This window comes from Globicephala melas, chromosome 11, assembly GCF_963455315.2.
Source record: "Globicephala melas chromosome 11, mGloMel1.2, whole genome shotgun sequence".
Lineage (NCBI taxonomy): Eukaryota > Metazoa > Chordata > Mammalia > Artiodactyla > Delphinidae > Globicephala > Globicephala melas.
Genome location: NC_083324.2, coordinates 38531754 through 38557506, shown reverse-complemented (window position 1 = coordinate 38557506; position 25753 = coordinate 38531754). Strand labels below are relative to the sequence as shown.

The 25753-nt window shown below is 59.6% G+C and overlaps 3 protein-coding genes and 1 non-coding gene across 8 annotated transcripts in view; 3 read left to right on the top strand and 1 right to left on the bottom strand.

The window, feature by feature from the left end:
• APEH (acylaminoacyl-peptide hydrolase) overlaps positions 1-12619 on the top strand; it is a 16763-nt gene extending 4144 nt beyond the window's left edge. The window contains exons 12-23 of one of the 5 annotated variants that reach the window (XR_009565701.1): positions 337-434; positions 1082-1133; positions 1972-2060; positions 2496-2634; positions 3127-3210; positions 3295-3375; positions 3717-3805; positions 3899-4089; positions 4198-4300; positions 4385-4491; positions 4582-4799; positions 12507-12619. Coding sequence is in view for 4 of the 5 variants with exons in the window: in XM_060307389.1 (XP_060163372.1) it covers positions 337-434; positions 1082-1133; positions 1972-2060; positions 2496-2634; positions 3127-3210; positions 3295-3375; positions 3717-3805; positions 3899-4089; positions 4198-4300; positions 4385-4491; positions 4582-4687 (1139 nt within the window). In the remaining variant the exon portion in view is untranslated. Of the gene's footprint in view, positions 1-336; positions 435-1081; positions 1134-1971; positions 2061-2495; positions 2635-3126; positions 3211-3294; positions 3376-3716; positions 3806-3898; positions 4090-4197; positions 4301-4384; positions 4492-4581; positions 4872-12506 lie in introns of those variants that run through there. The other 4 variants (XM_060307389.1, XM_030867137.2, XM_030867136.3 and 1 more) reach the window with 4 other exon arrangements.
• MST1 (macrophage stimulating 1) lies at positions 5238-10029 on the bottom strand. The gene is made up of 18 exons (XM_030867138.2): positions 9936-10029; positions 9119-9266; positions 8927-9039; positions 8729-8843; positions 8512-8648; positions 8311-8431; positions 8042-8160; positions 7699-7867; positions 7387-7517; positions 7194-7296; positions 6909-7045; positions 6781-6816; positions 6570-6690; positions 6322-6399; positions 6035-6181; positions 5848-5954; positions 5607-5746; positions 5238-5503 (listed from the first exon to the last, which is right to left on the bottom strand). Exons 1-18 carry the CDS (start codon positions 10027-10029, stop codon positions 5342-5344), a joined length of 2178 nt encoding a protein of 725 aa, XP_030722998.2. The 3' UTR covers positions 5238-5341.
• The window catches only part of RNF123 (ring finger protein 123), a 27412-nt gene continuing 14165 nt past the window's right edge, over positions 12507-25753 (top strand). The window contains exons 1-24 of the mRNA XM_030867135.3: positions 12507-12624; positions 12898-12982; positions 16139-16227; positions 16352-16446; positions 16866-16920; positions 17033-17118; positions 17423-17509; positions 17741-17808; positions 18003-18128; positions 18518-18632; positions 18716-18820; positions 19254-19379; positions 19521-19613; positions 19685-19758; positions 20563-20680; positions 20869-20968; positions 21180-21241; positions 21419-21490; positions 21692-21812; positions 22386-22487; positions 23800-23906; positions 24316-24514; positions 24874-25019; positions 25324-25407. Coding sequence (XP_030722995.1) covers positions 12543-12624; positions 12898-12982; positions 16139-16227; positions 16352-16446; positions 16866-16920; positions 17033-17118; positions 17423-17509; positions 17741-17808; positions 18003-18128; positions 18518-18632; positions 18716-18820; positions 19254-19379; positions 19521-19613; positions 19685-19758; positions 20563-20680; positions 20869-20968; positions 21180-21241; positions 21419-21490; positions 21692-21812; positions 22386-22487; positions 23800-23906; positions 24316-24514; positions 24874-25019; positions 25324-25407 — 2397 coding nt within the window. The 5' untranslated portion in view covers positions 12507-12542. The remainder of the gene's footprint in view (positions 12625-12897; positions 12983-16138; positions 16228-16351; positions 16447-16865; positions 16921-17032; positions 17119-17422; positions 17510-17740; positions 17809-18002; positions 18129-18517; positions 18633-18715; positions 18821-19253; positions 19380-19520; positions 19614-19684; positions 19759-20562; positions 20681-20868; positions 20969-21179; positions 21242-21418; positions 21491-21691; positions 21813-22385; positions 22488-23799; positions 23907-24315; positions 24515-24873; positions 25020-25323; positions 25408-25753) is intronic.
• TRNAE-CUC (transfer RNA glutamic acid (anticodon CUC)) lies at positions 13416-13488 on the top strand. Its single transcript has one exon. It is a non-coding gene; the product is annotated as a tRNA-Glu (tRNA).

Genomic DNA, 25753 nt, shown 5'->3' with positions numbered 1-25753 from the left:
CTCTTGGGCCCTCAGAGGCCTCTGCCCCTCAGCCCCCTCTTCAAGCAGTTCCTTATTGCCTAGGGTACCCCCGTGTATGTGGCTGTTGTTCTGTCACAGTTCTGGGGCCCCAGGTGAATTCCCCAGCGACCCGGGCTGTCTCATAGTCTGGACACACACACACACACGCACGCACGCACGCACATACACACACACTCATAGTCTGGACACACACACACACGCACGCTCATACACACGCACGCACACACACACACACACACACACACACACCCGTAGTCTGGACACACACACACCCCTCCACTCTTGGACGTGGCCCCCAGCTCTCTGCCTTTGCAGAGAACTTCTCTGGGATCTACTGCAGCCTTCTGCCTCCGGGATGCTGGTCAGCTGACAGCCAGAGAGTGGTTTTTGACTCAGCTCAGCGCAGCCGGCAGGTGAGGAGCCCTGACTGTGTTGAGAGGCAGCCCTCAACCAACCCCCAGGAGCTGTGGGCCTGGGACATAGCACACACACACTGCCAGGTGGACCGCCCAGCTCACAGGTCTCCCTGGCCCCTTAAGGCCCTGCCTGCCCCTGTCCTGGACTCATTTTTCCTTGAGGGGGCTGGCTGCCCTGGTACCCCACAACAGAGCCCTTGGCCCTTTCTCCTGAGGCAGAGATGCAAAGCCCCCACCCTCAGCATTTCCATGTGGTGGGCAAGGGGGCTGCCACTGGGGCGGGCCCCTGAACACCATACGGGGAGCTGATGGAGATGGGACAGCAGCTTTCTCCCAGGGACTGTGTGGGGACACCACAGTGTGCCAGACTCCTTTGGGGTTAGATATCGTTTGGTCCTCAGGGTAGCTCTAAGGGGCTCAAAGGCATTCCTTATCTTGCCCAGGGTCACTTAGCAAGTTGTGATGGAACTGGGATTTGAACCCAGGCCCTCAGGCCACTCCCTACTGCACTGAGTAGCTATCACCATACTCACTCACAGCTCTGGCCTTGGCCCAAGGGTCCCCAAAAGGGTAGAGAGGAGGTGGGGGCAGGACCCATAGGGCTGTTGGATGTGGTACCACACATGGCCTCCTCTCTGCTTCAGGACCTGTTTGCTGTGGACACCCAGATGGGCAGTGTGACCTCTCTGACGGCTGGTGAGCAGGGCTGGCGAGTGGGCCAGCCAGGCCAGGGGAGGGACTGGAGCTCAAGCATGTGGGGCAGCACTCTCGGCCACTCTGCACCACTGACTGTCCCACAGCCTTTACTGACAGTCTTGCGAGGACCCTGCCTATGCAGGACCCTTACCCAGCCAGCAGACTGCCTCCTGGCTCTGCTCTGCTCCCTGTGTCCTGGCATTGCCTCAGCACGGCCCCCACCCTACTTCTCAAACACACAAAATTCTCTCTTGCCAAGATCTGCCAGAGTCATCCTTCCCTCTCCCCAAACCTCAGGCAGAGGCATCTCTGCCAACCCAGGGCGCAGAAGCCCTGGGTTGGCTCCCTGATCTTCCTCTTACCCAGGCCTGATGATTCTGCACCTAAAGTGTTTTTGAGTCCTCCACCTGCCCTGGCTGTACTCACTCCTCCACAAAGCTACCAAAGGATTGTTCCCAAACTGCATCTCATTGTATAGTATCTGCTTAAGAATCTGAATCTCCTTGGACCCCACTGCCTAGAATTAGCACCTCCCCCCCAGCCTTCTGGGCCTAGCTGCCACCCCTGCAGACGGCAGTCATCAGGTGGTGGGTGGTTGTGCCATGTGGTCTGGTGTGTCCCCAGATCTGGCAGTCCCAGGGGACAACCAGCGCCTGCTGGATGAATGGACTGAGAAGGCGGCTCACCCAGAGCTGTGTGCGGTTGTCTGTGACAGTCCCTCTGTGGGCATCCCTTTGCTTCCCAGGGAATAAGGGGCACCTCACTATAAAGCCTCCAGCCTGGGACTCTGGCTCTGCAGGGACTGGGTGGGAATAGTGGTGGCATCTGCCTTGTCCAGGGGGGTCAGGTGGAAGCTGGAAGCTGCTCACAATTGACCGGGACCTCATGGTGGCACAGTTCTCCACGCCCAGCCGACCCCCATGCCTGGTGAGTGTTGGTGGGCCCCAGGCCAGGAGGCAGGGATTCGGTGCAGGCAGAGTTCCCCAGGTCAGGGAACTGGCCCGAGTCTGACTGTGGCTGGTCAGCATGTGAGAGGCCAAGGTGTGGACCCAGCCCAGTATAGTCCACGAGGGTCTGGCACTATGGGGAGAAACTACTGGGTTAAGGTTTGCTCTGTTCAGAACAGGGTGCCTGGGAAAGTGCTCAGTCCTCTAGCATAACAGCCTAGAAGCTGAGGAGGGAGGGGTACATATGTGTGGTTGTGTGAGTACCTGTGTATATACCAGCTCATGACAGGAGTCCATGCTGGGCCCTCTGGAGGTGGGCAGATGGCCCAGTATAATGAGAGCTGCCCACTCGCACACTGGTGGAAAGGCAGGGAGGCAGCCAGGCCACCTGTGACACACTCTTTCCCTTTGGCAGAAAGTTGGGTTCCTGCCTCCTGAGGGGAAGGAGCAGGCGGTATCATGGGTGTCCCTGGAGGAGGCCGAGCCCATTCCTGAAATCTCCTGGAGCATCCGGGTACTACAGCCGCCCCCAGAGCAAGAGCATGTGCAGTATGGTGAGCTGGGCAGGGGCAGAGGGGCACCTTCTCCAAGTTCCCCAGCACAGTGTCTGTGGTCACCTTTCCCGTCTCCTGTCTCACATTTTGGGATTTTTTGAGATTACCTCTAAGAGGTATTTTTTTTCCTCTTGTGGACGGTCATGGGGAGTAGTGTCCAGGCACCTGAGCACCTACTCTGGGTATCAGAGCTGGGCATCACCAGGCCAGATCGTCTGCAGTGGGATAACGGAGCCCAAAGAAGACAGGCCTGTGTGAGGCCTCTGTGACCACACCTCCTCCAGAATGTTGTCCTTGCAGAGACTGGGACTCCCTGACTAGGGCAGAAGGAGCATGAGCGTCCTGGGGTCCATGTGTCACAGTGTGGGCTACCTTGGCCAGGTCTCTTGTTTCAGAGGTCAGCTGCAGACCTGCAGCTACAGCTGAGGCCTTGGCTGGGGAAGCCCCTCGGCAGTAGACCTGGCTCTGCTGATTGCTGCTTTTCCCCTGCAGCTGGCCTTGACTTTGAAGCAATCCTTCTGCAGCCCAGCAACCCTCCAGATAAGACCCAGGTGCCCATGGTGGTCATGCCCCACGGTAGGCAACTGGCCTAAGGGTCCCTGCCCTTCCACAATCCCTCCTAGCTAGCTCTTTCACCTTCTCTTTGTTCCCTATCTGCAGGGGGACCCCATTCATCCTTTGTCACTGCCTGGATGCTGCTCCCAGCCATGCTTTGCAAGATGGGCTTTGCAGTACTACTAGGTGAGGGAGCAGGGTGCTGCAGCTCTGGTAGAGCTGTGGGGTGGTGGTGATGGTGTGGGCCTGGTCTGTACAAGCACTGCGGGTACCACCCTAGTCTCCAGGCCTCTGGTAATCACTATCAGAAACTGCCCTGGCCAGTCTCTGGCTCCATGGCATGGTGATAACATGAAGTAACTTGCAACTGCCACGGAAAGGGTGTGTGGTCACTGGGCAGTCTCAAATCTCTTGGCCCCTTCCCCTTGAGTCTGGTGCAGCTAGCCTCAAGGCCTACTTCACATATAGGTGAAAGGGCGCTGGGAAGGTCACTTGACCACCCTGTCTGGTCCCTCCCTGGCCTCCAGTGAATTATCGTGGCTCCACGGGCTTTGGCCAGGACAGCATCCTCTCCCTCCCCGGCAATGTGGGCCACCAGGATGTGAAGGACGTCCAGGTAGCAGGGGCTGGGGCTTCTGGACGGGCTGGGGGTGTGGCTCCATTCAGCTGGGCAGGCAGCTGGCTGCAGCATGATCTGCCCACCCTGTAGTTTGCAGTAGAGCAGGTGCTCCAGGAGGAACACTTTGATGCAGGCCGTGTGGCCCTTATGGGTGGTTCCCATGGTGGCTTCCTGTCCTGCCACCTGATTGGTCAGTACCCGGAGACCTACGGTGCCTGCGTGGTGCGGAACCCTGTGACCAACATTGCCTCCATGATGGGCTCCACTGACATCCCTGACTGGTGGGTGTGCCCAGAGGTCCCCGCCCTTCTCCCCCCTCACTACGTACCCTCATGGAGCTCCGGCAGGCCCCAGAGCTCCTGGGCCTGCATCATCTCAGTGTCTTGTAGGTGCGTGGTGGAGGCTGGCTTCCTCTACAGCAGCAACTGCCTGCCAGACCTCAACATGTGGGGTGAGATGCTGCACAAGTCGCCCATCAAGTACACCCCTCAGGTACGCAGCCCTCCCCCTGCCCAGTGCACCACCAATCTGTCCAGGGCCCCGGGCCCTGCTCACCTCCACTCCCCACATACCTAGGTGAAGACACCAGTGTTACTGATGCTGGGCCAGGAGGACCGGCGTGTGCCCTTCAAGCAGGGCATGGAGTATTACCGTGCCCTCAAGGCCCGAAACGTGCCCGTTCGGTGAGTACAGCAAGACAGCCCTGGCAGCTGGTGGGCAGGTGAGCAGGGAAGGATCCTCAATCCTCAAACATTGCTGCCCAACCCTTACAGGCTCCTGCTCTATCCCAAAAGCACCCATGCACTATCAGAGGTGGAGGTGGAATCAGACAGCTTCATGAATGCTGCGCTCTGGCTGTGCACGCACTTGGGCAACTGAAGCCCTACCACTCTGTATGAGCTGGGTGACATATGCCACACTTGGCTCTTGGAGAGCCCCAGGGTCTGGCAGAGCGGCAAGAGGCTTCCTGGGCTCTGGACTTCATGGATGGGTGAGCCGAGGAATGTGGGCTATATACTCATAATAAATGAGGACACAGAGTCTAGTTCCTGCTGGTACTTTGTACCAAGGCACCCGTAACCCCAGCCCCACCCTTGGGGTTCAGAGACCATAGGCCCTGGGTATGGTAGCCATAAGGACGGCAACTACTTCCAGCGTGAGAGGGGAGGGGACAGCGAGAGGCTCAGCTGCTGCCTGTCCTGGCCAAGTAGGACTCCACCAGGCTAGCTCCCTCTACTGCAGCCCCTTCTGTTAGAAACTGCCCTACACCACCCTTCTCCTCCCAACAGTTTATTTAGGGGACTAGTGAGGCCCTGCCCTTCACAGCACCCACAGGCTAAGGTAGGGCTAGGGTCAGATCGCCCAGCCCAAGTTGTGTTGGACTCTGCCACTCAGGCCCTAATGAGGAGTTGCCAATTCATTCCCTAGAAGTAAAGGCTAAGAAGCACCCTGCACAGGCATAAAGAGGAAAGGTGGCTTTATGTCTGACAGAAAGCTTCGTCCTCCCCAAGGCCCACAGGATTGAGGCTGGGACTAGCCCAGCCTCATGACCTTGTGAATCCAGTCCACAAACACAGAGACACGCATGAAGATGGATGGCCAGCGGGGCCGTGCGCACACTCGGTTGGGGATTATAATTCCCTCCAGGACCCAGCAGTCGTGAGTAAAGCAGGCAAGTGGGCCCCCGTAGTCACCCTGGTAGGTGCAAGAACTGGTGAGGGCCTGGACCATGGTAGAGACTAGCCCCCTTCGGGGTGAAGCAGTACATTTTCAGCTTGCCAGGGGCCCTGCCACTGACCTCACAGGCTCCAGCAGGGGCCAACAGTCCTTCAGTGCACATCTCACTCTCGCGTACGCGACCTCGGTGCTTGATGTTACATTCCCGGTTGGAGATGACATTGAGGGAGGCTATGTTCAGGACCGTGTTGTCCCCTGTACCTACAGTGAAGAGAATGGGAAGAAGGATAGGGTCTGTGGGTAGTACACAAGGCTGGGCCTCTTGGCCTGGAACAGTCCATGCCCCTGCAGTGTACTCTTACCTTTGGTCTCGCCCCAGCCTGCGATCTCACACTTGGTGCCTGGAGGCACCACATACCACTCAGGGGGCAGGCAGATCAGGGCCACACGCTGGTTCAGGGTCGCAGGTCTTCAGCAAGAATGACGGCATTCAGGGTCTGAGGCCACAAGGCCCAGCCCCACCTCACACCCTCTTGACTTGTCACACACCTCTCCAGCTTGAGCAGAACAAGCTGGGAGCCAGAGGGCCCGCAGACCATCTTGGCCATTGAGATGCGCTGCAGGCCTGGCTGCCCGGGCTGTGGGTCCTGGAACAGGGTGCCTAGCCACACCTCATAGCCAGTGAGAGGCCCATGGCTGAGAGAGAAGCTCTGCTACATCAGTCGAGACTCAATAGTCTGCTGCCCAACACTCACCCATTGGCTTGCCTAGGGAAGGTGGCTAAGGGGGAGAGGAAGGCATGGGGTTGGGAGTCCCCAAACCCAAGGAAGGCTCACCAAGAGGAGAAGCACTGCCGAGCAGTCAGAACCCACTGCTCCTTCACTAGGGAGCCTCCGCAGAAGTGCTGGCCCTGCCTGGAGGAGTGCAGGTTAGGAAACGGTCCTGAGACACAGACACAGGCTGGACCTGCCATGTCTTGGCTAGGATCTGTGAGGCTGGGGCAGGTTCCCGCCCCCCTACTGGCACAAGCACAGAGGATGTAGCATCAGCCCCTGTCTTGGAGAATCAGGCAGTTGTGACTCACCGGTTGCGCAAGCTGACTGTCCAGGGTGAGTTCCCAGGCTGGCCGCCCACCACACGCAGCTTGGAGCGCCATGGGTCCAGGCGGGTCACTCTCTTGCCACACTTCTCAAACAGCACCTGGTCTGGGGGATAGAATGTGCTGTTTGAAACCCCGGACTGGATGGAGATGGGGGGTAAAGGGACCACGACGCATAACTGGCCCAAGTCCGTACCTGGGGGCTCCAGGATGGACGGCGGTTGGTCATCATCTGAAAGACCCAAGTTCAACCGCGTTAAGGGAGCCAGCCTTTGGCGGTGGAGGCTAGGGGCGGGGCCCCGGGGCTGTGTCGCCCGTGCTCACCGCAGCGCCGCAGTGCACAGTAGTCGAACGTAGTCCCCGGATCTGTGGTGTAGCACCAGGGCCCGTGACTATCCCCGTCTGGGTTCCTGCAGAAGTTCTCCTCCAGTGGTGCGTGTGGGGCGGAGGTGGGGGTGAACCTAGGCGGGAGGGGGAGCAAAATCAAAGGGTAATCCCAAGCCCTCGCAAGCCTCCAGTTGCAGAGCCGAGGCATGCCGCCCTAGGGTTAGTCCCGGGCGGGGCCTGTGGCCTCGGTCTGGGAGGCACCAGGCGCGCTGGCGGACTTACTGCGGCTTGTGCGGCGTCCCCGCGGACCAGCGCTGACACCGGACGCCCTTTCGGGTCTTGCTGACTGAGCCGCGGTACAGTTCCCCCGCGCCATGGTAGCAGTCTGCGGCGGGCGGACGGACGGGGGCGACCGTCAGCCGGTTCTCGCCCCAGCCCTCCGGCCCCGTGCGTCCAGCCCCAGCTCAGGCCTTACCCTCGGGCCGCACGTCGTCGGTGCAGCGCCGGATCTGGTAGCAGAAGGCCACGCGCATGCCAGGCCGCGATGTGAAGCACCAGGGCGCCTCCGATCCGTCGGGGTTCCGACAGAAGTTCTCCCGAAGGTCCCTGAGCAAGCACGCAGCTCAGCCCGGGTGGGTCCCAGGTCATGGGCTGGCCAGCCCGCCTGGGCGGGAGCCCAGCCTCCAGCTCCTCCCCAAGCCCCGCCTCCTTTCAAGCCCCGCCCGGGGCCCCCCTCAGGTCCCACCCGCAGGAGTAGCAGGCTCCCAGCGGCGGCCAGCCAACTCACTTGCACGCATACTTTGCCGGCGCAAAGCGATGCTGATGCGGATGCTGCGCGTCCCAACGCTGGCAGGGCACGCCCGCAGCGGTGGTGTTGACCGTGCCCCGGTAGCCCTCGCCTTTCCCGCGGAAGCAATTGAGCGTCGTGGCCTCCCGGCGCGGCTGTGCCTCGGACCCTTGGATGGATCGAGGCCGGTCGGAGCCCGAGTGGGAGGTGAGACTGGGGCTGGGGCGGAGCCCCACTGTTGTTGGGCCACCACCGGGTCACGCCCAGCCCCTCCTCTAGTCCCAGCCAGGCCACGCCCCCACGTGTCCCAGGTGCCCTCCCAGGCCCCGCCCTCACGCTCTACCGCAGCGGGGGAGGTCGCAGAACTCTCGCTTCATCTGCGGGTCCGCGGTATAGCACCAGGGCCGCTCCGAGCCGTCCGGATTCCGGCAATAGTTGTCGTCCAGACTTTTGTCCAGGAACCTAGAGGCGGTAGCCGGGCGTGAACAAGAGCCTGGGACTCAGGCCCTGTCTGGCCCCAACCAACTATGTGCTCCCTTACATCGCCCCGCCTCTGGAGTGCTGGGCCCTCCCCTTGCCCGCCCTCCTCCTGCCGAGCTCGCCCACGCGTACTTGCGGGGCTCGAAGGGGTGAGGGTGCGGGTGCTGCAGGTCCCAGCGCTGACACTCGCGTCCTGACTCCGTGCGGTCCACTGAGCCGCGGTAGTCCTCGCCATTGCACCAAAGGCAAGCGGCTGGAGACACAGGGCCGATGGGTTCGTGGACGGGCGTGGGCATGCTCCTCCCGCCCCAGGCTTGACCCGGAGCTGCTTACCCTCCCGGCAAGACTTAATGCCGCAGCTCTGGAAGCGCACGGCAGGGTCTGTTGTGTAGCACCAGGGACCTCTGGGGTCCCTATCCGGGTTGCGGCAGAAGTTGTCGTCCAAGCCATTTCGAAGTGTGGGTGTGTACCTGTGAGAGTAGCAATACAGTGCGTACTGGGGGCAGGCGCCAGGCCGGCAGGGACAGAGGGGAGCTGCAGTCTGTCTCACTTGTGGTCATTGGGGAACCTGTGGCTCCAGCGCTGGCAGGGTAGGCCACCCATGGTGATGGCCACGGTGCCCCGGTACTCGACCCCATTGTCCATGATGCAAGTCCGAACATAGACTGGGAGCAAAAGACCCAGGATCAACAAGGCCTGAGACCCCAGCAGCCCTCTCCCCAGCCCGCCCTTCTCTGCAGCCACTCACTTTTCTTTTGGAAGAGATCACAGCGCCTGGAACGCTGCAGCCGTGTATGAGGTGAGTGCTGGGTCCATGGCAGCAACTGGCAACCATGGCTGCTCACATTGTAGTGGAAGGCCCTGGGAGGAGGAGCCACAGGGTAACTCAGTGCCCAGGTTCCCCTACCTCCAGTGTTATCTAGGTCCTTTGGCCACTCACCTGCAGTCCAATAGGGGCCCACAAAGCCCTGCACATTCCTCAGCATTTGCCACATCTTCTTGCCAAGGCCTGGTCCCCACTGTGTGTAGCAGGTGTTGCAGCTCCGTACCCCAGAGCACCTGGAAGTCATTCAAGGGCGAGCGCTGCCCTGCAGGGTGGGCATGCGTGTCAGCACATGTATATCAGCACGTGCACACTTTATTCATTCAGGGGATCAAACTACAAGGCCTCTGGAGTGGACCCTGTCAGCCCATTCAAGGGTCAGACCCCTGTACTGGGTGGGAGAAGCAGGCCCAGGCATGATAGTTATCACTAGTGCACCTGTTTAGTGGGCAAGGCACTAGGCTCAGCTGTAAAACATATACTCTGAGAGCAGTGGGTGATGGTGCTTGCCCCATGGAGCTTATCCCATCTAATTTCTCAGATGAGACTGAGAAGTCTCAGAGGTATCTTATTAACCATGCAGAGGCCCAACCCAAGCATTCTGACTCCAAGTCTAGGCTCTCACTAGCATAAGGGCATATGCTAAATTAGAGAATTAGATCTGGCTCATAAGGGGTAATTGCCTGCACGTGTGCCTGCGTCTGTGTGGCCCTAATACTGCCTCAATGCTACAGCAGACTTTTTAACGCAGGCCTGAATAGGCAATGTGTTTATGTGTTCCTGGGGCTGCCCAGCTCTGTGAAAGAAGCCAAGGTCACTCGCTGCTCCATGCCCAATAGGAAAGTAAGTTCCTGGCTCAAAGAGCCTGATGGGCCTGGGGCCAACCCCTTTCTGAACGCAGATGGGGATCAGGGTTGAGGGCAAGGGCACTCACCAGGGGCCCCTAAGAACCCCGTCAGAAGCAGCAGGAGTGGGAGCCACCCCATCCTCCTGGCTGGAGGCTGCACTGTGACCCACCACAGCCCCATCCGGGAAGTTGTGAAACCTGTCCCTACGGGATTGGGTGGCTCTGTCTCCACACCCCCACTGTAGACTTGCTGGGGCCTGACCTGAGACCCAGTGGCAGGAATGGGGGTGGTGCCAGGCCTTAGGCCCTATAGGTGAGGTACAAGTGTCCTCACTCTGGCACATTTAGCCCCCCGAGAGGCCTCCCTATGTAGTGGGCAGTGTTGGAAAGGTTCAGTGGGGACACTTGAGGGCCCCACTGCCCCCCTCCCTTAGCCCCACCCCCTCCCCCTCCCCGCACCCTAGGCTGCTTTGAAGGGAAGGGCAGTGTGGACATGGTTGCTGCCAGAGGCCTAGGTTCCAGCCCGAAGGTGGTGATATTAAACTTTTCTGAGCTTCAGCTTTCCCCTGTAAAGTGGAGAATATTCCCTGCCCCAGCCTCAAGGAGCCTGCCCCTTTTGCTGTCTTATCGGCCCCAGCTGGAGGCAGGTCTGCCCACGCCCCTGTCAGCAGAGCCCAGAGAGGCTCCCCTCGCCCCGCCAGAGGTGCCATCCCAGGGAAGATGAGCGAGGCCACCCTTCTGGCCTGAATGGAGGTGAGGGTGACAGGTGGCAGGGACCCTGGGAGGCACGGCCTTTCAGACGTCCTAGGGGACCTGTGGGCCGGACCTCCAAGTACGGGTAGGAGTTGAGATAGGTGGCCAAGGTCTCTCCCAGGACACAGCGTTACGACATGGCTGGGCCAGGAGCTCCTCCTGCGTAGGCGGGGGTCGGAGGCGTCTGGGCAGTGGGGCAGTGGGGCGAGGCGGGGGCCGGGAACGTCCCAGCTGTAGGCCGCGGAGGGAGCCCGCCCGCTGGAGGCTGTGGAGGGGGCCCTCTGGCGGCTGTGGAGGGGGCCCTCTGGCGGAGGTCGGGCGCGGGTCGGTGCGCGTGCGCGGCGGCCGCGCGGTTTGGCCCTGGACAGGCGCCGTAGCTGAGAGCTGGGCGGATGTTGTGAGCCCGGACGCGGCGGCCGAGGTTGGGGGTGAGTGTGAGGGGCGGCCGGGCTCCGAGGGGGGCGGGTGTCCGCGGCTCCCCTTGCGGCCCCAGCCCGTCTAGTGTGAGGGCGCTCGCCGCGCGAGGGGTCGCAGCCTGTGGTGCCAGACTCCGGGCCGGAGCTGGCCTGGAGGATCCTCCGGAGCTTGGGGCCGGGCAGAGGCGACTCGGGGAAACAAGCGCTGCCCTCGCGTCCTTGGGATCCGAGATGGGGTCGGTTCGGTTACAAGCCTTGAACTCTCGGCGGGGCTGAACAGGATCGACGTGGCAGGGAGCCCCCGAGCAAAGTCAAGCACCGCCTCTCACCTGGGTCCTCAGCACCTGACACCCGGAGTGGATGTCTGGAAGGTTTGCTCATCAGTTGAGTGACAGCGTCTAATCTGTCCTGCACCTGCTCTGGTGTGAGAGGGCTGGTGGTGGGCGGCAGGGCGGGGAGTCACCTTTCTGAGGGGCAGGAGTGGTGCCGCCTGGGAGTGGGCAAGAGTGTGTGGCGGGAGCAGAGGACCTGTTTGGGGTGAGATAAGAGAAGTTCTGTCTAAGGCAGTGCTGGAGGGCCAGCCTCTAGACCAGCACTGACTAATAGAACTTTATGTGAGGATGGGAATGTTCTTTATTTTCGGAGTCTAGTCCAGTAACCATTAACCACATAGGGCCACTGAATCCTTGAAATGTGACTAATATAATTGAGAAATAGACTTTTTAATTTTAATTGAAATTTAAATACCCGTGTGTGGCTAGTAGCTGCTGTGTTGGACAGCACAGCCCTAGATCAGTGAACCAGGCACCAGGGACTTAGTGCAGCTTCTGAAGCAGCTGTAGCAACACCATGGTATGTGAGGGATGGACAGCAGTGGGGACAGTGGCGCCTGTGAGGAGGGCAAGGGTGGTGCTCTGATGGGGTAGGAGGCTGTGTGTTTGATTGGGGGCAAGAAAGCTAGCAGGCCTTTGAAATAGAGAAGGGAGGATTCTGGAACTGAGGAAGGGGATCCTGGCTTTGGATGTAAGCAGGACTTGTAGCTGGAGATGGCACCAAGGCCTTGGATGGTGGACTCTACTTGATGTAGGGTTCTCTCTTCCAGATGTGGACCCACAGTGGCTTACAACCGAGAAGGATACAGGGGCTCTGCTCCTGGGCCACCTCACTTTGGACCCTTGGGTCTGATTTCACACTCGGCAGAAGCATTTGGTTTAGTTTAACAAACATATATCTGGCACCTGCTCTCTGTTGGGCCCTGTGTGAGCACTGGGACATGGTGGGGCCCTGTCACATGGCCCCAGACCCCCTCCCCCCCACCCCCCGTGTAGGAAGCTGGAAACCCCTGCTTTCCTTTGCCCTGGGTTGATGTGTGTGTGAGTGTGCATGCAGTGGCTTCACCTGCTCCCAAGCCTTCCTGACACCACAGGATTGAGGTCAATATGGGGGCCCTTGGCTGGCTTCGAATAGCCAGGCTCTGCCTCTGCTTCAGCCCCCAGGACCACTGGCTGCCCACGAGAGATGAAAGATGGCGTCCAAGGGGGCCGGCATGGCTTTCTCCCGAAAGAGCCACAGGCTGACCTCAGATGCTGAGAAATCTAGGGTCACAGGTAAGGGTAGGAAGGGCTGGGATGAGGCTCCTAGTGCTGAGGGAAGAAGGAGAGAGGCAGCAAAGTCCCAGGTGCATTGAGCCTCAGGCCTTCCTGCACCCCCTGTACCTGTGAGTCAGCTCTTCTCCACTAGCAGCCATGGAGCAGGGCACCCACCGTGACTGCTCCGCTGACTCCTGTGGCTGGCCTAGGACCAGGAGCCTCTGTGGCCAGTAGGGGCTGGGAGCCCCACTGACCATGTGTCCCTTCTCTCCCTTCTGACCTGTGGCGCAGGCATCGTGCACGAGAAGCTACTGGACGACTACCTGCACCGCATCTTTTCCTCTACTGATCGTGCACCCACGGCAGCCACCAGCAGGTATGGCCAGGTGGATCTCCCTTCCTCACTCTGTGGGACCAGACCAGAGGCTGGAGACTGCATTGTGGGGAAGGAGGCCGGGGCTCTGGGTAGGCTGGCTTGGGTTCCGTTCTTGCTCTGCCACTCCTGGCTGTGAGACCTGTGGCCAGAGAGTCCGCCTTCTGGACTCCGCCTCTTCCTTTCCCCTGGCAGTGCTAGTACCTTCCTTCTGAGAGTATAGTGGAGGTCAGGGGCATGATGTGCACTCAGCATGGCACTTCGCACCTATTTTACACTCAGCATCTGGTCCATGTGCACCTGCCCTCACCACTGTCGCACCCTGGCCCTCTGAAGCCTCTGCTTGATCTGTACAGCACAGATGCCACCAGCCCTTTATTCCTTGCAAATTTAATGTATTTAAGTTTAGCTCATATCAAAACTACAAGTGGGGAATTCCCTGGTGGTCCAGTGGTTAGGACTCTGCACTCTCACTGCCGAGGGCCTGGGTTCGATCCCTGGTCAGGGAACTAAAATCCCGTAAGCCACTTGACACGGCAAAAAAAAAAAAAAAAAAAAAAAAGTTATGAGTGCCCTTTAGCAGAAACTTACATAGAAAAAGAAAAAGCAACTGTCATCTTCTTATTCTAATATAACCATTTGAGTGTGATTCCTTTTTGTTTTCTTTACCTCATGATGTATGTAGTTTGGGTTATGCTGTGTGGAAAATTTTTTTTAGATTTTTGTCACTGTCAGCTTTTTTAAAGTTATTGAGGAATAATTAACATACAGTAAACTACATGTATTTAAAACATACAATCTAGTAAATTTTAACATGGATAACCTGTGAAACCAGCAGTGCCATGAACATATCCCACACCTCCAAAAGTGTATAGTTTAAATCCTATTTTTGTCATCAGACGTTATTCATGAATGTTTTTCTACACTACAGATTGATCTCGGTGGGCATCTTTTAGGTCCAGGAATCTGCCTGATCACTGCCCTAGTTTAGAGGGGCTTTTGTTTTTGTAAACAGTGCTGCATAGACGCCCAGGGTTGGAATCACAAGGCTAGAGTATTTGAATTGCAATCACTTTTAGGACTGTTGCTGAATTTCTTCTTCAAAGGGTTCTGTACATTCTTTTTTTAAAAAATAAATTTATATTTTTATTTTTATTTATTTATTTATTCTTGGCTGCATTGGGTCTTTGTTGCTGTGCGCGGGCTTTCTCTAGTTGTGGCGAGTGGGGGCTACTCTGTTGTGGTGCATGGGTTTCTCATTGCGGTGGCTTCTCTTGTTGCGGAGCATGGGCTCTAGGCATGCAGGCTTCAGTAGTTGTGGCTCGCGGGCTCAGTAGTTGTGGCTCGATGGTTCTAGAGTGCAGGCTCAGTAGTTGTGGCGCACGGGCTTAGTTGCTCCGCGGCATGTGGGATCTTCCCAGACCAGGGCTCAAACCCATGTCCCCTGCATTGGCAGGTGGATTCTTAACCACTGCGCCACCTGGGAAGTCCCGGCCTGTACATTCTTTCTCCCTGCAGTGAGGCATGGGTGTCCCCATGTCTCAGCCCCCTTGCCAGCCAGGGCTATTCTGTCTTTCACAGTCTCTGCTCGCTGGGCAGACCCAAAGGGCAGCATCGTTGCCTGTTCCATTTAAGCAGCTGTGGTGACCAAAGGGTTTCTACTTGTGGAGGGCTGCTGCCCACCTCCACCCCAACCCCAGCCCTGGCCTGTTCCCAGGGCCATCTGATCCCTACCTCATGTGATACCAGAAATGATCCTGCTGCCACTGGTGCCGTGGCTGCCAGGAGGGAGAGCAGGTGGCAGAGCCGTTAGTCAGTGGTTGTGTGGATGCAGAACTCTGGGCTGGAACCTGGGCAATCCAGAAAGGGTAGGCAAGTGCTGGGGTTGGCCAAATGGGCAATGTTGCAGGCGTTCACTGAGGCTGAGTGTCAGGTTGGCCACCCGAAGCTGCTCTTAAGAGCAGGCACAGGACTAGAGCAGCCCTCCCAGGTGTGGGCCTGTCAGAAATTCTGTTGCAGAAGCCTGCTTGATCTCTGGGCGCATTGGGGTGTTGAGAGACAGGGTTGGCTACAGCCTTCCATGTTACTGGCGAGGCACCCCATTGCACGGCTGCCTGCTCGCCTTGGCCTGGGGCTCAGTAGGAGTAGGGAGGAGGCTTCATGGATCTCCACCTCCTGTAGCTCAAGGTCAGTTGTAGCTCACAGTGTGGGAACATGTGGCCCCTGGGCCTGGGTTGAAGCTACCTTGCCAGAGAGTCAGTGCTTTGGCCCATCTACGTGCCCTTCCAGAGCCTACTCTCTAGGGGGATGAGTGGGGTGGGAACTGGGATTAGAGTTAGAAGAGCAGGTGCCAGCAGTCTGTGGGCTGGATCCAGATGGGCGTCAGGCCTCTGCTCTTTGAGCCCTGCTAGTCAGCACCACCTCATTCCCTGCTATTCTTAGCAACTGAACTCAGGACTTAGCTGGCCAGTGTTAGAGCTCTTTCTCCTCTGGGCATGTGTGCTGGGAGGATGAGGGGGCCACTCAGGCAGATTTTCCTAGGCCCTTTGGCTGGGGCAGCTGACAGATAGGCAGGCTGTGTGCTCTACTCTCCTCTACAGGTGGGTCCAGGACAGAGCCAGCCAGAAGCTAAGAGGGCTGAGCCCTTTATCCTCCCAGGACATGTCTCATTCAACACACAGGCTTCCCTGGCTGGGACCACAGACCTGGGGTCAAGGACTGGACTAGCTGATCTTGGTACTGACCATCTTGGGGATCAGCACTGCTCCCAGCCTTCCTTGCCCAGGCATAATCAACAAGCCACCTCCAAGAGTGGGGAGGTTATGGGCTACGGAGGGCGCATTATTCCTAGGAATCTTCACAGCATCTCTGAGATACAGCTCTTGTTCCATTTATACAGATGAGAGGATTAAGGTTTAGAAAGAGTTCTTCCTTCTTTTTTTTTTTTTTTTTAAACAGTCTTGAGGTGCACCAAATTTAGTGGATAATCCAGTCTTCTGACCCCCAGCATGCCAGAATCTGGGACTGGTACAGCCCTTTTTCTGGAGTCTGGGCAGCCACCCTCCTAAGCTCAGGAGAAAGGGACTGGGAGAGGGATTTAGCGTCATCTGGCTGGTTTCAAGGACTTTTGGGACCCTCGCAGCCTCTCGCTCTCCCCAGGAAACTCCTGAACTTCCAGAACCTGCCAGAGCACCTGGACCAGTTGTTACATGTGGACGAGGAGGCGGAGGAGGAGGAGGAGAGCCAGGGTCGGTGACAGCCTCAGGAATGGGACTGGGGAGCCAGGGCTGGGCCTGGGGGGCTCAGTACCCTCTCTGCATCTGTCAGGCCCTTTGCCTGGCCCAACCCCACACCCTCTTCTCTCCTTTCCAGGAAAGGTTGAAGGGCGGCTTGGCCCGTCCACTGTGGTCCTGGACCACACGGGTGGCTTCGAAGGGCTTCTTCTGGTGGATGATGACCTCTTGGGGGTGAGCGAGGGCAAGGCGTGGGGTCCCAGATCCAAGCCCCTCCTGACACAGCCCCAAGCTCCTCCTGATGTGGCCCTGGTCTCGACCTTTCTTGATGGGGCTGCAGCCACAGACCCCTCCTGATGTGGACTATTGAGTCCCCAGCTCCCAAACCCTCCTGACATAGCCCCGAAACCCTCTTGGTGTGACCCCAGCCCCAAGGCTTTCCCAGCATAGCCATGAGCCCCTCCTATCATGCTCCCGGCCCAAAATCCCTGCTGACCTGGGTCTAGCCCCTTCCACCCTGTTCAGGCACAGGACAGTGTTGGCCACGACAGGCGTCGCCACCAAGGCGAGCCGAGTTGGAGTGGGGTCGTTCTCCCTTGGGGTGGCACCCCGTATGCCCGGGAGGAGGTTCACCACCCCTGCTCTCCACCCAGGTGATTGGACACAGCAACTTTGGTACTATCCGCTCTACCACATGCGTGTACAAAGGTGAGACCACGCTCTGCTGTGGCCCAGGGAGTTGGGAGGAAGTTTGAGGGCCCGGGCCAGAGGCAGGAGGCAGTCTTTGTTTCCCTGCTGGGTTTGACGTGACTTTTTCCAGGGAAATGGGTCTACGAGGTGCTCATCTCCTCCCAGGGGCTCATGCAGATTGGCTGGTGCACGATCAACTGCCGCTTCAATCAGGAGGTACATGTGGGAGAGGGACCCCTCCCAGGGAGACCTTCTCTTGGCAGCAGGCCTCATCAGGGCTCAGGCAATCCCCCAACCCACATAGGGTCTGCTCAGCACCCTCATCTGGACTTCCCTCTGGAGGAGACATAATGTGTCCCACCCCATCCCAGGGCAATCCAGCCCCGAAACAGCCCTCACTCCTTCCCTCAGAGCATCAGCCCCATTCTGTAGAGCCACGTGGGTCCAAGGCTGGTGGCTGGTGGGCTCTGGCCCTGCCCCTCCCCACCTCCCCCAGACCTCACAGACAGTTCCTCCCTAGGAGGGGGTTGGAGATACACACAACTCCTATGCCTACGATGGCAACCGGGTGCGCAAGTGGAACGTGACCACGACGAACTACGGGAAGGTGAGGCCCGGGCCCCCTGCAGCCCAACTGGCCCATGTCCATCCCCACAGCTTGGTGGGGGCCACTGGGCAGCGCTGAGGGAATGTAGGGCACCAGGGGGAGGGCAGGGACTGAGGTCCTCTGTCCTTGTGGCCAGTCTCCCCTGGGTGGCAGTGGAGACACAGCTGGAGGGGGGCAGAGTGGGCAGGCTGCTGGGCTTCTGCACATCTATAAGTCTTCCTCCCCTGGCAGGCGTGGGCAGCGGGGGACATTGTGAGCTGCCTGATCGACCTGGATGAAGGCACGCTGTCCTTCTGCCTGTGAGTCTCCTGCCTCTATTCACAGGCCTGGCCTCTGGGGCATCCCCAGTCTGCCCTCGTGTTCCAGGCCCTGTAAGGGGCCAGGCTGGCTTCGGTAGCCTGAGGGTGGGCAGCCCCCACAGAGGCCTGCTCACTGGTCCATTTCAGCCACATCCTTCTTAGCACTGGCTCATGGACCCTCCCTTCTGCTCCAGGAATGGTGTGTCTCTGGGCACTGCCTTTGAGAACTTATCCAGGGGCCTGGGCATGGCCTACTTCCCAGCCATCAGCCTCTCCTTCAAGGAGTCTGTGGCCTTCAACTTCGGCAGCCGTCCCCTGCGATATCCTTTTGTGAAGAAGGCTGTGGGCTGCTTGGATGCTCTTGAGGAAGCCAGGATGGGGGTCTCCCTGCTCCAGGAGCTCTGCGGGCTGGTGGCAGGCCCTGCTGCCGGGAAGAGTGAGTAGGGTACAGCTGAGGTGGGTGCTGAGGACAATGCTTGCAGCAACTTTGTTAGGTGGGTACCATTGCTGTCTCCACTGAACAGGTGAAGAGCATAAAGTGGCAAGAGAAGTTTTGCTTCACAGAGAAACGGGAGGGTTGTGATGCAAACCAGGCAATCTGACCTCTCAGCCCTGCCCTGGAGCCCAGGCCCTTCTGCAGGGGTCTCAGTGGGAGGGGGTAGGTATTCTGAGCCACAGATCAGGTGTTGCTGGCTTAACTCTGTGGCACCTACCCAGTGGTGGGCTACCGGCCCCTGCAGGACCCACCAAGCGCCGACCTGGTTCGGGCACAGGAGTTGCTGGGCTGCTTCCAGGCAGTGCTGAGCGTGGAGCTGGACCCCGTGGTGAGCCAGCGTCTGGGCCGGGTATGCTGGGGGCTTTCTATAGCCCTCTGCCTCTCACAGTCCCTTCCTCCCCGCCCACACAGCAAGGGCGGCTGGTGGAGAAGGAAAGCTCTGAGTGGCAGTTGCAGGGCCAGCCCACCGTCCTCCTCACACTGGCTCACATCTTCCATCGCTTCGCACCGCTCCTGGTGAGGGGACATTAGGGAGGGGAGAGGCGGGCCATGATAGAAACACCCCTGCTGAGGGCTGGGATGCTGAGGTGCATGAGGTCCAGCAGCATCACCTGTCAGGGGCCCCTGTGACCAGAGCCCTTAAACCCCAAGGATGTCACTGGGTGAGGAGGAGACACTTCCAGCTGAGGGTATCAGGGGGCTTCCTAGAAAGAAGATCGAGGGGTGGTGACATCACAGTCCAAGGGAATGGCATGTGCAGAGCCCCAGAGGCGTTGTTGGGTAGCAGCATTTCCTGTGTCTCCATCAGACCCCAGAAGGGCTCATCCATGACTTGGGGTTGCTTGACGGGGACCAAGAGTCCATCTGTGGCCTTGGCCACGTGCCAGGGCAGGGGGGCCCTGAGTGGGGCAGGAGGCTGCCACCTCACTGGCACCCGCCCTTGGTGCAGCGCAAGGTGTACCTGGTGGAGGCCGTGCTCATGAGCTTCCTGCTGGGCGTCGTGGAGGCGGGCACCCCCGCACAGGCGCAGTCTGTGGTGCACCAGGTCCTGGATCTCCTGTGGCTCTTCATGGAGGTGAGGCGCCGGATATCAGCCCTCAGGCCAGGATGTCAGGCTCCACTGAGTACAGGGAGGGTGTTGGAGAAGGCCGCATAGATGGCTGTCCCGGGGCCTGCCCTCAGCGGGTAGCTGTGCAACCTCACCTCCCTCTTCCAGGACTATGAGATGCAAGATTGCCTCAAGCAGTTGATGATGTCCCTGTTGCGGCTGTACCGGTTCTCGCCCATCGTCCCTGACCTGGGCCTGCAGGTAGGAGCTCCTGCCCTGGCCCTGAGCCCCCTGGGCCTCACCTGCCCACTCTGAGCACCCTCTCCCCACAGATCCGCTACCTGCGGCTCACCATTGCCATCCTCAGTCATGAGAAGTCCCGCAAGTTTCTGCTTAGCCACGTCCTGTATCCTCTCCTTGCTACTAGGCAGGCCAGACATGCGGTGCCCTCTGGGGTCAGCAGAAACCAGGGAGGGTGGTGTGCCTCTGCCCAGGGTTCCCCACGGAGGCTCAGGAAGACCAGAGCCACCCAGCGTGTGAGTCCTTGTTCCAGGACCCAGCCTTCCCAGCACTTTCTCTACAGAGCAGGGAGGGTAGAGCAAAGGATCCAGGCTGGCTGGCTGGCTGGCCTGAGCAGGGATTTCCAGATGCCTGCAGGCTCTTGGGCCACCCAGAGGTGGAGGGTGGGGGGCAGGGGGGGGCCATCAGCGCCTGCCCTCTTCAGCCAAAGCACTGCACTTCTATCTGTGCTCCATGGCGGGGGTTCCTATGAAATCTTCTCGAAGGAGTCAGCTCCTCCTGTTTCCCTATAACGTTGAGAACTGCAGGTGCAGGAGAGAGAGCATAGCTTCGGGCCCCTGGCTGGGAAACCTGTGCTAGTAGCTGTCTTCTCTCTGTGGGGTCCTCAGCCTCTATGAGGCAGAAACAAATAGAGAGGCTGCCAGGCCCTCTCTCCAGCTGTCCCACCGTCATCTGTTCCTGTGACAAGTCTTCATCGTGCCCTTGCTTGGAATTGGGCTTGGTGGGTTTGACAGCCACAGCTGTTTCTCTGGGCTCACAGTCAGTGGTGACAGGCACACAGCAGCGATGGCACCCTGAGGACTGGGAGAGCTGTGGTGGGCATATCCGGAGGTGGGTAAGTTTCGGGAGGGCTCATGAGGGTGTACGGGGCACCTTGTGGTGAGCGGAGCTCTGCCTTAACGACCACCAGCTTCGACGTGCTCCGGTCCGTTGTCTTCTTTTACATCAAGAGCCCCCTGCGTGTGGAGGAGGCTGGCCTACAGGAGCTCATCCCCACCACCTGGTGGCCCCACCGCTCCAGCAGGGAGGTGGGCAGCCCTGACTTGGGTGGGCGGTGGTCACAGTGAGGGCTGACCCGGGGTGTCTGAACCACCTGTACATGACACGCGAGGCCCCTTCCTGGGCTGGGGGTGGGAGTAGGGGGTCTTTTGTCTGAAGTAGACCAGGGTGAGCCTTGCCATCTTTCACCCCCCTCCCCTGCCCCGCCCCTGCCCAGGGCAAAGACAGTAAGGAGGTGAAGGACGAAACCTCCGAGGAGCGGCTCCGGCGGCGTGCCTATGAACGGGGCTGCCAAAGGCTCAAGAAGCGCATCGAAGGTCAGCCCCGTTCCTCAGGCACTGGGTAGGGGGTGGAGGATTTCTGTGCCTGTGTACTTGGGGGCACTTGGTAGTGACCATGCTTAGGTTGGACTTGGGGATCCCTGGTGGTGGAGCCTCAGTCCAAACCTGCTCCCCCTGCCGGTCCCCGGGAGCCTGAGGGCAAGGCCCTGCCTGAGGAAAGCTGTCCTGTTCCCCACCCCACCCCCAGTGGTGGAAGAACTACAGGTCCAGATCCTGAAGCTGCTGTTGAACAATCAAGATGACAACGGGGTAAGTGATTCCCAGACCCCTGTGTGGGTCCCTGGCCAGGAGGGGTATCAGACCGGGCCTGGAGACCCAGAGGGCAGGGCTGGGTCAGGCTCTTGTGGCAGGGTGCAGGCTAAGTTGAGTCCGGTTCGGGGCCAGGATCCTCAGCTCATCACAGCCTTGGCTTTCCTTCCCCCGAAGGGCGAAGCTTCTAGGTACATCTTCCTGACCAAGTTCCGAAAGTTTCTGCAGGAGAATGCCAGCAGCCGGGGGGTAGGTATCCCCAGGCCAGCCCACCAGGGCCCCCTGGCTTTGTCGCAGCATTTGCACCTGTAATTCTGGCACTTCTGCATTTCCTCCCCGCCTGCCGCCCTACCCTCTCTGCTCAGCCCAGGGTCCTGGGGCAGGGCCTTGGATGAGGAGTGGGCTGGCCTCCGGGCTGCACAAATGCATGTCTTACACCTGTGCCTGCAGAACATGCCCATGCTCTGCCCCCCCGAGTACATGGTCTGCTTCTTACACCGCTTGATCTCGGCCCTGCGTTACTACTGGGACGAATACAAGGCTTCGAATCCATGCGCTACCTTCAGTGACGGTGAGTGTGGCCAGGGCCTCGAGTTGTAGACGCTGGGCAGAGCCAGCCCCAGGGCAGCCCCTAATGTTGGTGTGGAGTGATAGCTGAGGGCAGGGCTGGGGGGAGCTGTCCCAGGCCTCCTGCCTAATTGAGTCCTACCCACTGGGCGCGGAGGCCTTGCACTTGGACGGTGAGCCCGTGTTTGCTCTGATGGTCCCCTGGGTTCCTGTCCTCTATGGGCCCTGTTCCTCAGTCCTTGCCCACTAGCCCTCTGTGCAGTCCTTTGTCGGGGACGCCTTGGGTGGGCTCTGAGGTGCTGGGGGCCCTGTGTTTGTGTGGGACGGAGTCCCCAGGGGTCAGTGGAAGCAGCCTGCATTGGGCAATCTCCCATAGGGCTGGGTCAGGGCCCTCTCTGATTCTCACCTGGGTGACCAGCAGCCAAGAATGCCCCCTTCATCCCAAGTTGTGCCGTTGCTGGAACTGACCTGAAATGGTAGAGGGCGGGGTGGTAGGGGAAGCCTGGTCAGGTAGGTGGCCTAGGCCAGGGGTCCTGCTGGGCTCTGACTGCTGGCCCGGCCTCCCAACTCCTCGCAGAGGCCTACATCCCGCCCCAGGTCTTCTATAATGGCAAGGTGGACTACTTCGACCTGCAGCGCCTTGGAGGCCTCCTCTCGCACCTTCGGAAGACCCTCAAAGGTGCGCGCAGGCTTGGGCAGTTAGCAGGGCAGGATGGGGGGTGGTTCCTGAGCCAGCTCGGCCTTGAGTGCTGAGCTGCGCTGTGCCCACCAGAGGGCGCCCAAGTCACTCCACCTGCTCTGCAGGGAGATGCTGATGGGCCTCCTCTGCCCCGATCTTGTGTCCAACTATTCCTTCCTTCCCTTGCACATCCACCCCAGAGGAGGTCTGGGAGCCCTGTGATGGAATAGGGGGCAGTGTGCTGATGGAGGAGGGAACCATGGGATCTTGGTGAGGGAGTTGTTGGGGGGGCGGGGGCCGGGGGGGGGGGCTCGCATTTGCTGCCTGAACTACTTTCAAGGATGAGCACAAATGTCTCCAGTGCAAAGGGCTGAGAGCACAGTGTGAGCGGTGGCAGGGATGCCAGCAACGGCCCAGCATGGCCTGGAGAGAGAAAGCAGCTGGCGTGCTAGAGAGGAAAATGAGAGGCAGGGAGTGATGGGAAATGAGGCCAGGGAGTCTGAAGGGCAGAGTCTGAGGGCCTTGTGGGCCACAAAGCGGCTGTAGGCTCCTTCCAGGGACAGTGGTAGCTTTGGAAGGTCCTGAAGCAAGGGTGCGAGGTTGGGGGGTCTGCGTTGTAAGAAGCTCCCTCTGGCTGCTACAGTGTGGAGGGTAGAGTGCAAGGGCCAAGAAAGGAGACAACGAAGCCAGTTGTCCAGGCAACAGAGGAGGCGGGGAGGGTAAAGGGGAGGGGACAAGGATGACCCCAGGCTTCTTGCCAGAGGCTGTGGGGAGGAGGCACCATCAGGAAGAGGAGCTGCAGGAGAGGACAGTTTAGTATGTTTGAGGTGCCCAATGATGCAGCCAGGATGAAGGCCTGGGCTGGAGGAAGCGGTGGTGTGTCCAGCTGTCAGCGTAGAGGTGGGGACAAGCCTGCGGTGAGGACCGGACCCCCTGGGGAGTGTGCAGAGTGAGGCAAGGAGAGCCCTGGGCAGCTCTGGATTTCCCTTTGTGGGGCAGGACAAGGAAGAAAGCAACGGAGCAGTCAGAGAAGTAGGGCCCTGGAGAGAGTGAGGTCATGCAGATAAAGACAGGGAGTGATGGGGTCGTGGTGGGGAGAGCCTTCTGCCTCACTCAGCATGACTCGCCCTACAAGACACAGGGCCTTGGGATGCAGAGTGAAGGCTGGGTTGGAGCAGGTGGAGGGTGAAGCACAGGCGCAGTGGTGAATGGGGCCCTGCAGGGCCTCCTGCCCTCTCACTGTCCTCAGTGGTGCCACCTATGACCCCTCTGCCCTCCACTGGTCTGAGAGCCCTCTTGTCATTCCTCCTAGATGACCTTGCCTCTAAGGCCAATATCCTGATCGACCCACTGGAGCTCCAGGCGGCCACCATGGATGACCTGGATGAGGATGAGGAGCCAGCCCCGGCTGCGGCCCAGGTGCCGCGGTAGGGGCAGGCAGGGGGCTTTGTGTTGGGCTGTCCCTCTATCATAAGGGCAGGGGTGTCACACGGGGCCATCTCCCCCTCCATGCAAGCAAGGAGCTTGTCCCCAGGCAGGTTCCCTTGCTGTAGGTGGAGGCATGAACTGACGGGTGTGGTGGGGCATGCCTCCTGCTGCTGAGCCCCTACGAGACACAGGGCCTTGGGATGCAGAGTGAAGGCTGGGTTGGAGCAGGTGGAGGGTGAGGCGCAGGCGCAGTGGTGAATGGGGCCCTGCGGGGCCTCCTGCCCAGCCAGCCGGTGCCCTCTCGCTGTCCCGTTCCCCAGCCTCACATATCAAGGGAGCCATAAGTGGGCCCGGGTCCTGGGATTGCTGAGTGGCGTCTGGCCTCCTCTCTCCACCACAGCGCCCCATGCAGGCCCTGGCCATGGGGGGTGCGCTGCCCCTGCCTCGGCCCAGCTGGCTCAGTTCTCCAACCCTGGGCCGAGCCAACCGCTTCCTCAGCACAGCAGCTGTGAGCCTGATGACCCCACGGCGGCCTCTGAGCACCTCAGAGAAAGTGAAGGTCCGCACACTGAGCGCGGAGCAGAGGACCCGTGAGGACAGTAGGTGCCAGACAGGGCCAGGCGTGGCGCGCTGAAGGATCCTTCTCTCCTATACAACACTCCCCCTGGGCAAAGCCAAATACACCCCATTCCCTCCTGGTCCTGTGGCCTGGCAGTATGTCAGGGGTGTGGGAAGTGCACTCTGAGGGCAGGAAATTGATGCTACAGAAATAGGTCCTGGAATGCAGCACCTTCCCTGCCCCGGCCCACACGTTCTCCCTGCAGGTCCCTCCTTGGGCCCAGGCAGGGGGAGAGGGCCTCCTTCTCCTCCTATAAGGCCCATCCTGGCTCCATAGGCTTAGAAGAGAACTGGAATGGCTCCGACCCTGACCCTGACCCTGTCCTTCCCTACTCCCTAGTCGAGGGTAGCCAGTGGAATGAGGGCCTGCTGGTGGGGCGGCCCCCCGAGGAGCCTGAGCAGCCCCTCACCGAGAACTCCCTGCTGGAAGTCCTGGACGGTGCCATCATGATGTATAATCTCAGCGTTCACCAGCAGCTGGGCAAGGTCTCACACCACTGGTCCATGCGCATGTTATGTGGTTCTGGGTGTTTGGATGCATGTGTGTGTGCACCCACACGTGCCCACGTGTCTCCAGGGGTGCCTGGGCGTGACTGTGCACGTTAGCATATGCCACAGCAAGACTAGTTTCTGCCAGTGCCGTTTGGGCCTGACCTCGTTGACTTCTGTGGGAGGGGGCTGTCCTGGGCCTAAGGTTAAGGGTTTGGCAGGGCTGGGGTCCAGACTGGGTGTGGAGAAACCTGTGCGAAGTGCCCAAGGGTCACCCTGGATGTGGTGTCTGGTGCTCTAGATGGTGGGAGTGTCCGATGATGTCAATGAGTATGCGATGGCTCTGAGGGACACAGAGGACAAGCTCCGCCGGTGCCCCAAGCGGGTAAGGTGGATGGGCAGGTGGGTCTTTGGGAGGGCAGGGCATTAAAGAGGGCAGCTTGCTCGCTGGGGTTCCCCAGGGAAGCCCATGAGGGAAAGCTGCTATCCTGCCCCTGCCTCTGGGGTTGCCCAGCAGTTCTCCTCTTCCCCACCCCCGCCCCGGGCAGACCACATCAGTGAGAGTGGGGCTGGCACCAGGGCTAGGCACGGCCTGAGCCCCGTCAGCCAGCCATGGCCTGTGCCAGGGTGCCCCCACCCTGGCCACTAAGTGCTGACGCACACCCACTCTCCTCATCAATTATGGATTCGACCCTGAGTACTTCCTCGGCCACTTGCAGAGTCAGCAGGAA